Source organism: Topomyia yanbarensis, chromosome 3 (genome assembly GCF_030247195.1).
Source record: "Topomyia yanbarensis strain Yona2022 chromosome 3, ASM3024719v1, whole genome shotgun sequence".
Taxonomy (NCBI): Eukaryota; Metazoa; Arthropoda; class Insecta; order Diptera; family Culicidae; genus Topomyia; species Topomyia yanbarensis.
The window spans coordinates 355627208-355642247 of record NC_080672.1 but is presented as its reverse complement, the minus strand read 5'-3'; the positions used below and the strand labels follow the sequence as shown (position 1 = coordinate 355642247).

The 15040-nt window shown below is 36.8% G+C and overlaps 1 protein-coding gene across 6 annotated transcripts in view; it reads left to right on the top strand.

Moving 5' to 3' along the window:
- The first annotated feature begins 7113 nt into the window (after positions 1-7113).
- Positions 7114-15040, top strand: part of LOC131688564 (probable chitinase 10) — a 192386-nt gene continuing 184459 nt past the window's right edge. Inside the window, exons 1-3 of one of the 6 annotated variants that reach the window (XM_058972899.1) lie at positions 7121-7250; positions 7783-8002; positions 8070-8325. In XM_058972899.1, the coding sequence (XP_058828882.1) occupies positions 8323-8325 (3 nt within the window). In that variant the 5' untranslated portion in view covers positions 7121-7250; positions 7783-8002; positions 8070-8322. Of the gene's footprint in view, positions 7251-7782; positions 8326-15040 lie in introns of all 6 variants that reach the window. The other 5 variants (XM_058972900.1, XM_058972897.1, XM_058972901.1 and 2 more) reach the window with 5 other exon arrangements.

Below are 15040 nucleotides of genomic sequence, written 5' to 3'. Positions count from 1 at the left end.
AAGTTTTCCATATTGTAAAAGTCAATTAGTGAGGATTACAATCAGAGTTTATGCATTGAACAGTAGTTGATCTGTCTACATTTTTGCCATCCTGATAGTTTGAACCATTTCGTTTTCACAGTATTGGTTTGTATAGAACTTATTTTACCATATTTTCTGAACGAGAATTCCGAACGAAACAATATACAAGCTTTAAGGATGGCTGGAAAGAGATTGTAATGCATTGTAATCAATTGAATGCACGCCTTTTATGCTATCGACATAGCCTGGACAATTCACACTATTTATTTTAATGCAAATGAAAACTTTGAAATATCTACTTGTCTCTTTTACTAATCGCATTCTTCCTCTTTCGCTCTCTGTTCAAGGGACTTGAAAACACATGTGACCTTGTCTCACTTTACTATATTCAATTGCGCGTTAAATTATTGTACAAGCAAATTCTACTCAGCACAATTTTTTTTCGGGAATATGTGACCAAAAAGTAAACTTTGAATTCCAAAGCAAATTGAACGTTCCAAGTTCCTGGTAACTAATTAAAGTCCATCAATAATGTAGCAACACCAGATAATCTTAAAACGACGCCGTCAAGTAAAGAAGCGTGAAAACGAAAAGACTAAAACAAAAAAAAGGATGGAAGCCCCAGAAAGTCTATTGTATATTAATTAGCTTTTTATCAGAAGATTGGATTTTCAAAAAATCATAACTTTCTGATGCAATGGTTCTCAAACTGGATTCATTTTCTTTATTCAATTTTTTTTACTTTAAATATATTATTAATTAATTATTTCATTCAGCATTCTTTTATTCAATTTGTTCATCTGCATTTTTATGTATTTTATTCGTTTCATTCTTTGGATTCACTTTGATCAGTTTATTCTTTTCGTGCATTTTACTCATATCATTCATTTAACTTAGTTTATTCACTGTTTTCATTCTATGCATTCTATTCATTTTTTCCAGTCATATATTTTTTGTTGTTGTTTTTTCATTTGAATACTCTATTTTTCAGTTTTATTAATTTCATCCAAATAATTTATTTAACACAATTTATTTTTTTCTATTAATTTAACCTTTTAACATCGTTTAATTTTTCATTTCAATCAATATATTTTATTCTGCTCATTTTCTTCTTTTTATTCATTTGATCCATTTCATTCATTTGATTCATTGTATTTACTGCATTCATTAAATTGATTAATTTGATTAATTTGGTTCATTTACTTCATTTGATTCATTTGATTCATTTGATTCATTTGATTCATTTGATTCATTTGATTCATTTGATTCATTTGATTCATTTGATTCATTTGTTACCGTTTGGGTACTTTGCCCTATGCAGCTATGGGAAGTGAGTAGTAAGAGCGTGAGAGAGGCGCAGGTCATACTGCTGTTCACTGCAAATGAGCGCAGATCGAAGAGTGCTTATGATGTTGAGAATAAAGTGCTTATGATGTTGAGAATAAATAATTAAATAAATGTATTTCCAAAATTATTACTTTTGTAGTTAGGTTAATGTTAATTGTTGTAAATTATAAGAAAAAGATAAAATACTCCACTATAATATATGCGACTAACGGTCAATTTAAAAATCCTAGAACAAAATTTGTTAAACAGTACACTTAAGATTACAACACAAAACACATACATTCACTGGCTGGTCTGCCGGAAAAGGAGGAAAATGCGAGAAGTTTTGGAAAAAGAGAAGAAAAGAGATGGAATTGGTTAAGGATAGGTGGATACTGGATTAAGAATTTCATTAGGTTCACTTTACGACTGAACAGCCCAGTGATCAGACAGCAAAGTTTAAAAGAAAAAGTTAGTGAGTAAAACAGTAAGGCAATATTCGGAAATCAAAAGTTATTTATAAGAAAAACGTGAAAGCATTTAAAATTATACAAGAATCAGGTATGTCAAAAACAATCTACACTCATGTACCCAGTAGCATAATCTCATTAAAGTAGTAGCCTAACTTTACACCATCCGCCAATTTCCCTCTAACAAGGACCCATTCGGTTTCTTTTACGAATCCTTCGAGATGTGCCGCACGAGTGGAAATCCCGTTCCTTAAAAGCCCAGGAAACAGTGCGAGATCAGAACCTTTCATAACGACCACGCGGGTCCAGACAACCGCTACCCTTGTGGGAAAGGTAATCGCCGCACGTGGAAAACCAACCCCACCCATCCAAACGACCAGCTCAAGGAACGCTTCATACGGTCGCTACCGAGTTCATCCGTCGAGTATCCAGCAACATCGAGCCCGTGTTCATTCGCCGAAGCGCCCCGTATGCACAAATAGTCGACCACCCATCCACCCAACAGGTCGAACACCGACGTGATCTTCATTCGCAAAACCCCCGAAGGTCGGGAAATCGTCACCAGCAGCAGATCCAGTCATCGTCGGCCGGTCGCAAATACACACACACACACACACATTGTAGGTAATAAAATTTAAGTTGAATTGATTCGAGTCGCGTTCTTGTTGTTCTGATTGGTGTCCCTATAGCCGACCTTGAGAGTCCCGTCTCGCACGCTCGAGCTTGCCTGTGCAAAAGAGGCCGTTGAGAACCCACCCCAGACGGTCCCCGTGGCTTGACCAGGGACTAGGGGATTTGTCGAAGTCCGTCTGACCAAGAAGTAACACATTTGATTAATTTGATTTGTTTACATTTGATGAGCTAATCTAATTTGATTCGTGTATTTTATAATTTACATTAATCATCCTATTCATTTTATGAGGTCGGTTCCGACAGCAAGAAGTAACAAGTTACTTTACGCTTGTCCGGACATGCCGTAGACTCGGGTGATTCGCATTTCTAATGCCAAAAGACCCTTACTCCTACGGTAGCAGACAAAAAGTTAATTCGCCGGTGAGCTCTAAGCTTGCATATATGATCCTTCCACGCTTTTCTAAACTTTCTCCCTTCAACTCCTTGCTCTCCCTTGAGTACTATGGCTCTAAATATTGAAAAATATACTTCACCTTCCTGTCCCTTGCTAATTAAATGCCGCAACAACTGTTGTCATTTTATGAATTTGAACACCTTTTTTTATTTCGTTCGCTTTAATGATTTTCTATAATTTATTCAATTTATTCGAGATTTTATTGGTGTAGGACTAGAAACTGTTTTCATCCCACCTCTAGTTGGGTGCCTACTTCGCATGAGTTCGGCAAACTAATGATATGTGTAAGAATTGTCTCATCTCACTGCTAGGTGGATTAAATCGGTTTTGATACTGGAAAGTGCAGTTTAACTTATTTATATGCATATGTAAAAATATACATGTCGTGTTTTGTTTTTACTTAGTTTTGCAGTTAGAAATAAAACTACTACTATTACAACTATACCGACATGGTAGACCGTATTGACCCAATAGTTGTAGTACACGTTTTATGGGAATAATTGCCAAAACTATACCATTTGATATTGGAATGTATAGTTTAACTTAGTATTAGAATGCATATGTAAAAATATGCATGGTTGGTTTTTTTCACTTAGTTATACGTTTTGGAAAAATCTACTCCTGCTAGCGAAATAGTTAGCACGCTACCGTCGTTATGTAGTCCGCAAAGAAAAAGCATTTTATGCAGATATTTGATACTATTACTGCATAAATTCTTGTAGTATTCTAAGTAAAATTAGAAATATAGCATTTATAAACTGATATTACTGCTCTAACGTTATTTATAAGATTAAAAGCAACCAATTTTCATTACTATCACAACTATACCTGCTATAACAACTATTTGATCAGCTGCCCTAAACTATCTTTTAAAAACGGTCAAACTTTTTTTTTACCAATTTTCTTCAAATGACTATTGTCTAAAAATGACAAATCCTACAAAATATGTTGTAGGAGTGATTTTCACAAAATTAGTCAAATTTTGAATAAAAATATCGAAAAAATTCTTCATCGTCTCCTACACTGAAAAAAATCGATTTTATAGATTTAAAGGCGATTTACAAAAAAAAAACATCTTTGATTTGGATGAAATTTTGTTCCAAGATAGGTAATTATGTTTCCTACCTACCGTCAATAATTCAAGTTGGGCACTTTCAAGGAAAAAAGGTTATTTGAAAAAAAAAACTTTTCCTTGTCCAAACTGAATTTTTTTCAGTGCATTTTTTATCAAAAACTAAGCCAATGAAAGTTATAATCATCTCAGAACCCAATTTCTCAACTGCTAGTTGCCTGATACATGCAAAATGTATCAGTAACGAATTTGGTATAGCATCTCCGACTGGACTGAAACGAGGCCGAAGGGATTCCTTTAACGGAGATCTGGTACTAGAACACTTAGCGCATGACCAGACAACATGTTTAATATCGCGATAACCGCCACCACAAGCGCAGAGACCGCTCTCCACGACCTCAATACAGCGGAGATAGGCATTCTACGCATAACGATTGTACATGACCCGAGATATCATCCGAAGGAAGTCATGACCATCATCCATTCTCTTGGAACAAGGTTGATACGTTTAGGATTCCTAAACTTCCATCGTTCCACGATATTTGCCAATTTTCGAGCGTCCTCTGAGAAGAAATATTTAAAAACTCGTTGAAGCTACGCGATCTTTCATAAATATCACCTTCTAATGCCTAAATGTCCATCTTCTCATTATCATTCTATTCCAAGTGTCCGCCTTCTCATTACCCGGAATGGAGCACTGCGAAAGAACTTAAACTAAGGTAATCTGCTATGATTTTTCAAATAAAGTACTCAAAAACTCCCATGTTTTCTCCAGGAAGTACAATGGCTCTCCGTTTGATGGAGCATGGAAAGTATGCTCCATCAAACGGAGAGCCTCCTCTAACTGTAACGATGTTGGCATGGTCGTTGATAGGTAAATATAAAACTATCAGTTTTGTGCGGAGAATGTTGGCAGCACAGTCTCTTTTATGATTGCACTCTCCACTACTGTCATAATAATTAGCATAAAAGCGATGCTGTCATCACATAACGAACGTTACGTGTATTCCAATCACAGGATGGATCGAATACACAACGTTTCTCTGTCCGTTAACTCGTCAACGGAACGGTGCCAATATTCGCGTTTTCAGCTTTCATCAAGTTTTTCATTTGCATTTGTAGCGTCACGTATGTTGGGCAAAATCTGGGCGATCCAACGTTCAAAAGGTCCTTTCGCGGTACTCGTTTCGTCTGACCTTTAATTCTAATGCAAATGCGTTGTGTAAAACCTGAAGGAAAATGTAGGGACTGAAATATAGGGACACTTGCGGTTTTTGATGTGGCAATTCCTGCTAGTTTCTAAAATTACCGAGCCCAGGAACCACTTACTTCGGGACACTCTCCGGCCTTTACGAGAAAGCTTAGGAGAGCAAACTGATTTTCCTCCTTCGGAAATTTATAGGCACATTAGAAGATGTTCCCACAATGGGATGGTCAGATTCTCGCTCTTTAGCGTATAAGGAAACGTAGAAATTAGTCGTTGTCGGTGGCGTAGAGTTTTTTTTAGCGTTTCTTATCGGAGCGTTCCTTAAAAGAATGTTTCGTTTTGTCGCCACATAATTTGTATGCTGGATATGTTGAGAGATCGTACTAAGTCTCTCCACAGTAGCAAAACTTTTCATGATTCTCTCCGCATTTTCCTCAGCGTGCCTTGTTTCTACAATAAGTCGCTGTAGGCCCAATTGTTTGCAACGATGGCAGCTCATGCCTCGCGGCACAAAAAGGCAAACAGGTAGACTAGCTCTGTCCAAAAGATCAAAGTTTGGAAGAGCAGATTCGGTGAAAGGTTCAAAATAAGGCTGATTGAAAATAAATTGTTTTCATATGCTCCTTGATTTTTTTTTCAAATAACTTTTTCCTTGAAAGTGCCCAACTTGAATTATTGACGGTAGGTAGGGAACATAATTACCTATCTTGGAACAAAATTTCATCCAAATCAATGATGGGGTTCTCTAGTAAATCGACATTAAATTTTTAAAATCGATTTTTTCACTGTAGGAGACAATGAAGATTTTTTTAAATATTTTTATTCAACTATTTGACTAATTTTATGAAAATCATTTCTACAACATTTTTGTGTAGGATTTGTCATTGTTAGACTATAGTCGTTTGAAAAAAAAAAATGGTTAAAAAAGTTTGACCCTTTTCAAAAGACAGTCTAGATCATTTTTGAAAAAAAAAAAAAACAATATATGCAAAGTGGCTTTTTGTGACAAAATCTTAGTGTACAGAAAGTTTCATTAAAATCTGAGAGGGTGCTGCCAGCTCTGAATACGAGTTAGCGTGAAATTAAAGGCAGTTGCTTGTTTTCAGTAGTTTTTTGATACGTTTCGTATTCGAATAGCGGTTTACGCAGCTTGCAAGTTCTATCAAAGTTTTGAAATTTCGATTTTGGTTATAGTTTATAAACTGAAATAAGTTAAAACTTCTTAAAATATCGGAAAAAGGGGAGCCGATCGGTGTAGCGGTAGAATAAATTTGAACAAACAAGATCTCGTAGTTGTCGGAAATAAGATCAGCAGAAATAAAATTGAGGTCGCTGACTCCGGATCAAATCACCAGCTAGACATATTAATGATGTACTTTCAACTGCGATATAGCTTATAACAGCTCGCCCATGGCCACAATTCTGGTCGTACTATCACCTATAAATTCGGTTTACACTAAGCATTCAATATGTACTCTGCCGTACCATAGTGTGCTACAGATAAGCTACCACATGTCTTGTTTCCCTCACCAGTCGGTGCTGCTAAATGGAGAAGGGAACCCGAACACTCAATTCGTACTGCTCCGACTATCGCTGATGCTTAGCGATATACACGCAAGACAATCGCAGTTCGCGCAGTTAGCTATTGCGCTCGTTTGCCGGGCGCCTCCATTTACTAACCCATCGAGATAGTCAACTCCATCTCGAAGCCCAGCTCTGAAGATATGGTTTGCACCGAACACAGCTTGGTACACAGCCGAGTCTCTCCCACCCACTCCCAAAAGTTGCTGCAGGCCGAAGTTGGTTCGCGCCGTGTCGTGCGCTCTTTCTCGCTCACTTTACCAACACGCACACAAATCATGTCGCGCGATGTTGGGGCCTGGTGGGTATCGATGTTTATGAAATACACTTTTCGATTTAGTCCCTAGTTCGCATAGTTTGTGTCAATATCGTTGTTTTCACGCTCGTCCGTGCTCCATCCGAGTTTCTTCAATAAGTAACCAACCGAGAGTGTTGTGTGCGGCCAGCCACAAGGAAGCAAGATCAGGCAGTGCGGCAGCACCGAATGTTGGTTGCCTTCTACTTCGGAAATTATCTGCTAGAACCTTGGGATTCTTAGTTGTTCGAAGTGTAGTGGATGACGAGCCCTTTTTCGTGCTCGACTAAATCGAATTAGATGTGCTGCGATACAGAAAACTCAACTCCTGTGCTCGTTCAACACATTCGGGATAAATCGCTCATTTTTGTGAAAGTGACAAATAAATTAACCAACGGATTTAGTTTTCTGTGGATTTGAAATAAATTGGCCGCGCTCACAGCTCGTGTGCACAAGAGACTGCAGTGGGAAAATAAGCGACGAACCTGATTTCTCCTTTCTCCTCATAACTTTTCGCCACAATTCAGTCACTTTTTCATATTAGTACGGCGCTTGTGAAATTTCCAAACCATCCCTGCTCTCCTCGCTACCCTCGTAAACATTTTACATCTGAATGCATCTTCTCATTCCGCTTGCTCTCGTAGATCATGTATATTTTTATATTACCTTTTACTAATGAATAAAAAAATATCTTAATAACTTCGCACGACTTCTTCTTTTCAGTCCGACTTGTTGAAAGTCATTCGACTTTACCAACAAACCGACTGAGGGCCTATGGGTGCGGTTTTCGCGTTGTAGTCAATTTCCCAACCTAAACCAACAGCATCCAGCGCAATTTCTCTTGAGCAGAGTGGTAAATTCCCGCAGCTGTTTAGTTTGTGTTGTCGAGTTACTTGGTTCGCAACAAAGAGAGGAGAAAAAAACTTGAGCAACCAAACCGGAAGTGCGTGTGTTGGCCAGTGATTTTCCAGGAAGCTGAACAAATATTTTCTCTTTCACCGTTTTTCCAGCAACAGTGTAGTTTTTCTTTGCAACGCGTATCAAATTCGCTAATCAGTCAGTATAAGTCCAGCGCAGAAGAATAGTGCATCGATTTGCTGAAGTGCTACGGATCGCGGCTTGGTGGGGGACTGTGCATTTGTTCCGAGGAATAAAAGACACACACAGAGAGGCACATACGCGTGCACAAATCTACGCACATACTTGAAGGACAGTACCTTTCGGCGTCGCAGAGAACGGAAGTGAACGCGCGGAGCTTTAAAAATGGTAAGTTTGAAATGCGCTTTTAAGAAAAATTGAAACGTCAACCTTTGGTCGCCTTTTGGGGTCATATTCGCGTTCAGGGTTTGAGGGATCGTAGAAGGGTCTCAATCGCCATCGTTTGAGCCTTTCACTTGCGATGCAAAATGGTTTACTGTGCGTAGTTTCGGTATAGACAGGCAGACATCGACTGATGGCGAGATGGTGGGTAAATGGAAAGGAATTGACTGATTATGAATGTTCGAAAATGAGTCGTTAGAGTTCACGTCAATATACAATTATTAGACCTTTTGATGATGATGTTTACAAGACAATTGCATTAACGTGCATTTAAAAAATGAAGAAATCGAAAATCATCTATTGAGCGTTGCATGATTTTGCTTCGATTCATCAAAATAGAACCTGATTTTTCTGAAAATGGAATGGTCGAAGTATTAGTTGTAAAAGTCTGAAATTTGTCTTAATTATAAGTGAAAATTACTTTCGGACGCAAAGTCGCAAAGATATACAACACAGGCAAGATTTTTTCAAGAGAAATTGAAACACATTGGCATGTCTCAAAAGTATTGTGAGAAATTTAGCTGAAGTTTTTCACTTTGTCGGAATATTTCTTGTTTAAAGGTGTTAAATATATTGTGCTTGGCCCAAAAGTTTTTGTATATATTTTGAAATGCATATCCTGGGGGGTGATGAGCTACATAAGTGATACTATCTATGTAGCTCTCTGTAGCATTATCATTTGTTTTTTTCTCTGGGCAGTCAGCTTCCAAGAATTCATGATCGATTTATCGTTTGCTGACTTAGTTTGAAACTTCTGATTTGTACAAAATGCAACTTGAACACCGGACAATCGACCACCGTTACTTATGTTAAATTAGGTCATAAATAGTGTTTTGTTTTCGTGCTGAAACCCTTACCCTTGTCTTGATGACATTTCTGAGAATGTAGCGAAATTTCGTCATTACTCGCCTAACAATATCATTAAATGTAGCATTACTGCTCAAGGAGTCTTCTACTCTCGAAGACTGAAATCGAGCTGTTTTTTGGGAAGATTATTGCCAAGTATCTATTGAAAATATTTCGATTCTTTCGATTTGAAGCCGCATTTTTTGAAATTCAAATTTTGAAGATCAGAAAGAAAAAATTGGCTACCTTGAAACATTGATTTACATTGATGTTGAAAATGCTGTCGAGTAAGACTTTTCTTAAAAGTATTGTTCAGATTGCAATACTTTCTTTTTTCATTTTTCGGTAAACATACAGCTATGTAGCTCAATTTTGGACCTAGAGAGTAGAGAATTCCCTTAAAGGCTAAACTGAAATGTGCTATTTTAGCTGGTAATTTATTTACTTTTTACGGATCTCGCATAACTGCCGTAGCGGTAGCTGAACTGAGCCGTGAGTAAATATTTACGAATTTGCGAAAATGATAAAAAGAAATGGAAATTAAAAATTGGGTGCATTGGTAGTGCTAGCTTTTGGTTTGGAGGTATTAGACGCATTCCACACTGAGAAAAACCGATAATTCGCATAAATATTCAACAACTCTATGGCTCATTGCAGAAATTAAAAATGACGTGATTTTTATTGGAAAAGTCTCTAGAATCGTCTGAATGCGATATTGAAATATAGATATAGAAATACCTTTGTCATAATGGTCCACATAAGATGGTTTTGAATGATTTTAGTACATTGCATTAATTGTTGACACTAAAACCCAATTAACATAAACATTACTGTGGTGAAAGAATAATACTAGTTTACAAAAAAATAAGTTGCGAGAGAAAGTATTTTCTGTGCTCATTTTAGGTTTTTTTCGATGAAGCGTTTTAGAGATTTTTTGGAAAACCAATTTTTTCGTCTTTTAGTTATTGGTGAACTCGTGATAAAATCATCATCCTTTCAATACAATCCGTAACCGTTAATCAAAAGCTAATAGTATGTTCAAAAAATATGTAATAAGTGTGAATCACATGTATATTTTCAGGGTTACATGCGACCAAATTCAAAACAACAATAAATTTTAAAAATTGACGAAAATTATTCTTTTTAAACTTTGGTCACTTGAAACCTTAATAAATTCATTCGGTAGTTTTAAACTATGTTTTTAGTTATCCGACGGTGCAGATTTGTATCTTAAAGTGGAAAATAATTAAATTCGTTTATAATTTTCTAACGAACTATATTATTTCCTCCTGAAAATGGTGCTATACAGAGCAGAAACGTCGGATGTAAAAAAAACATGGCTCAAAAATACCGAATGACTGTTAAGCCGAAACAAAACCAATAACACTAAAAACAATTTTCAATGTATTCTTTTAGGTGAGTCGAACCATTTATTAGTCTTTGCATCCGTATGAATAATTATATTATTACCAGCGCAGTAAAATTTCGGGAGGGGTCAGGAATTTCGATTTTAAAATTAACATTGTTCAATTCGTAATACGGAATAACCTTATTCTGATTGAATATAAATTTTGTTGGTCAAATTTGGTTTGGAATGATTTTGAGTTTAAAATGAATATAAACTTGAAACTAAATTAACCCTTTCATGTCCATCTTTTTTTTAGTGCATGTAGGGTTTCGAAACTATTTTTCCTTGAAAACGACGAGATCAAGAAACACGAAAAGTCTATTTTCATAAAGATAGGTGCTTCCCTTGCAGTGCTAGAAGCTGCTCAATTTTTACCTTCCAATGCTCAATGCAATTCTCCAAGAATATTTACAATAGTCCAATTGCATGGAAAACGTAGCCAAAGACAGTCTCAATTGATCAGTTTTATCAGTTTTCAATAATATTGCACCACAACGAAGATATATGAAAAAATCATTTTTCGATGTCAACGCAAACTGTCCCTGGCAGCACAGAATTCAATCAGACTAATTGCAATAACTTTAGTTGTAGAGCTGATCCTTGTAACTGTTAATGCGCAAATGGAAGGCAAGAGTCACATATATTAGCTTTACTTGTTTTTGCGACCAAATCTTGCGTCAATCAAAAGTTATAGCTGTTTAAAAACATTGTTGACCACAAACAACATGGGCCTGAATGGGTTAAGTTTTTTAGTATCCTCAGGGTACACATAAGTAGCGTTACGGCATAATTGAAACCAGGGGACTTGAGAATTGTGGCTCTAATTTTCATAACATTCCCTACCTAGTAATCTCTAGGTAATTTAATGTCATAAAAATGTAAAAATTCCGTTTAATGTTGTGTTTAAATGCTTGAACTCCGAAGAAAACCACGTCTTCTCTTTCAACAAATATTCCAATAGAAATGCTGTTTGATTTCCTAGGGATTTATTATCTTTCGCACCTCGCATTCAGGAACCAGGAAGAGAAATGATGATTCTTCATTATATTTTCTCTTTGTATACGAATCATTGTTGCCGTAAATTCGTTATAACAAGTTTCGTTGGATACTATGTGTAGTCGTATACTATGACTAACTCAGAAAGATGTACGAGGCTAGCTGAGCAAAAAATAGTACTGATCTCATTATTTAAATTTTGTACATTTTTTCATCTTAGCCTTTCTAGGACACAGCCGTCAATAAGAAGCACCAATCGATAACGAAAATATATTGCCGATACCACGATTCGTATTTAACTGTTTGAGTGCGACGAAGCTGCTGTTTCAGGGACCACTATTTGTATGTACGAATGGACTTTGTAAGTAGGGCTTACCCGATCAGAAACACATAACAGAAATATTTCTAAACTATACCACGCATTGTTACTTGTTATAAATTTCTGTTATTTTAACTACTAACGAGACCTAATTTATAACACAATACATTACAAAAATTGTGTTCTGTTATAATTTTGTTATTTCATTCTGATCGGGTAACCACTAGTAGGGTTCTGATCTTACCTGACTGGCAGACTCTAGATGACAGGGCGGCCTAGGTGCTTCTACCAAGGATTTTCGGAACAAAGCAAACAAATAAATTATTTTTACCGTTTTACTCCACCACTTTGTTTTAACACCCGCAAAGTTCTACAAAACTATGAGAAACAAAAGTTTTAAAATTGAAAGACGGGTAAGTATTCTAGAGCAAATCAGTTATAAACTTAGAACGGAAAACTAGGACTAGACAGGCTCATATGGACATGACTGAATTGAAATGTGGCGAATCTTTTGCCTTCTGCTGGTAGGAGTTGGGCGTTCTACCGCATAGTCGATTATAGAGCATAACTCATCATCGTATTTCATCACCAACGCCGGTAAATGACATTACCTTCCAATCTTTTTTCGTTAAAAAATAATAGGAGTGCTTAATTTTTTGTAATTTTTTTAGCGCCGCCAGTGCAGACTGGTTGTTTGATTTCATATTTAAGCATAGGACTCCTAAATCCCGGAGATCCTGGACATAACTCAGTGTGCCCATGCACAAAGCAACCACTGATGATGATGCAAACTTGCTTTACATTTCCCCCTCCCCTCTCCTGCATTAGTGCGAGACAGAGAGAAAGAGAGAGAGAGAAAGAGATCTCCAAACAAACAAATCAATGTAAATATTTGCGCGAAGCGTTAATTGTAGCTCATCCTACCTGCTCTACCTGTCACCGCCCGCAGCACTGTTTGCTCGTTCGCTGCCAATTTCATTTACATAATCCAAAGTCGATGAATCGCGCAATCGCAATGGCTGTTCGAGCTTCGGGGCTATCATCAACTACAATGCTTCACGCGTCCGCGTCCGTTAACGGTTACCTTGAGGAATGGGACACGACACCATTCTGTGCTTTCTGCAATACGAAAAAGTAAGCATGTGGGGAGGGCTAAAGGGGAATTCGTCGCACTTGATACAGTTTTCCGTTTGTTTTTATTGATTACTTTACTAGTTAGTTCAAATCCTCGCTCGCGAATAATGTTGTTTGGTATGCATGGCTGGTCAGTTGAATTCTGACAATGTTATTTATATTCTACGTTGTGCGTTTTCGAAGAAATTGTGTCAACCTAATTCGCTCGTAATACCAGCGATGCTAGTATAGATCAGAAATGTTCCGCATCTGCAGTGGCGTAGCCAGAAATTTTGGTTTGAGGTGAGGGGTTGATGAAAATTGATGATTTTTTGAAAATGCTAAAATTTAATAAGAGTTTCATCAACTATTGAAAATTCAGAAACATGAGTAGACTAACAGATACCATGTCAGTCTAGAAACAACAAGAACCAATGTGGTACAGCATTTAAACCTCTATAAATTATTTTCTTATATAATATATCAATGAAATTAAATAATGTGAACTTTTAAAGTGGGTAAAACTTTCAAATGATCCACAATCAAGATTACATAATTTTGAAATCATCAGCATGGAAGGTTTAACAACTTCGAAAAAGTTTCCCAACACAAAACAGCGCATCTTTTAATATACAAATTCTTGTAGAAGTGATTATGAAGAATTAACTCTTCAAAAATAGTGACTAGGTGCCTTCAGAAAAGTTTTCGCCTTTTTCATATAAAGAAAGGCTATGCAATCACTCCAAAAATCGATTTTCCAACCGAGGCCCGGAGGGCCGAGTGTCATATCCCTTTCGATTCAGTTCGTCGAGATCGCAAAATATCTGTATGTGTATGTATGTGAGTATGTATGTGTGTGTCAAATAATATCTCTACATTTTCTCAGAGATGGGTGAACCGATTTACACAAACGTAGTTTCAAATGAACGGCATAACGCTACCATAAAACGCTATTGAATTTTTAGTTGATCGGACTTCCGGTTCCGGAGTTGCGGATTGAAGAGTGCGGTCACACAGCAAATTCCCATATAAACTTGTAACCCTATGATGTCCGAATGCTTTTTACAAACTTGATTTCAAATGAAAAATATAATACTCCCAATGACTGCTATTGAATTTCATTCAGTTCTGACTTTTGATTCCGGAGTTACAGGTTGGTTACTGCGGTCACATAGTGATTTCTTATATGAGCCGGTACAATCGTAATACCTCTTAGGTTTAAAATCTATTGAAATGAACATCAGATTACTTCGATTCGCAGGCCTAGATCACTGATGGCGAATCAAAAATTATTGCAATGTATTCTCCATTATCGATAATTCCGGATGTCCCGGGCTCCAGGCATATTTCAGATCTAAAGCCACTTCGGTGATGACTGAACAAATTTTCACTAACATAGTCTCAAATGGAAGGTATAATATGAAGTTCGGTGTTGAATCCTCCATCTACTCCTTCACCTCCTATCTCTCAACCCCCTCGCCCTTCTCTCTCTACCACCCCTCTCAGAGCAACCTCCCTCCTGCATTCCCTTCATCCACCCCGTATACTAAAATAAGTTAGATGATTTCCGACGCATCCTTCCCTTCCCGTCTCCATCATAAACTAAACATGAAGACAACATATATAAATATTAGATTTTCGTTTGTTTCAAGTATGTCAGTGTCGACATGTTGCTTATCAGGTTCGTGACAGTCGTGTACTTATATATGCTTATCAAGTTTGATAAGAATGTAATAGACATTTCCACAATGTTATATTGGACGTAGCCAGGCATTAAATCATAGTTTGGATAAATGAGAAAGGCACAATTGCACCGCTAGGTGAATTAAAACAGGGTTTTATAGTCTCATTTGAAACAATTTCGTTGAAAATATCAAGGCTACGTAAATGCAGCATATCGAGATATAAGACAGTATTTAGCAATTTTACTTTTTTTGTAAGCTTCAGAGACTCATACCTTGAATGCAATATGAATTTTA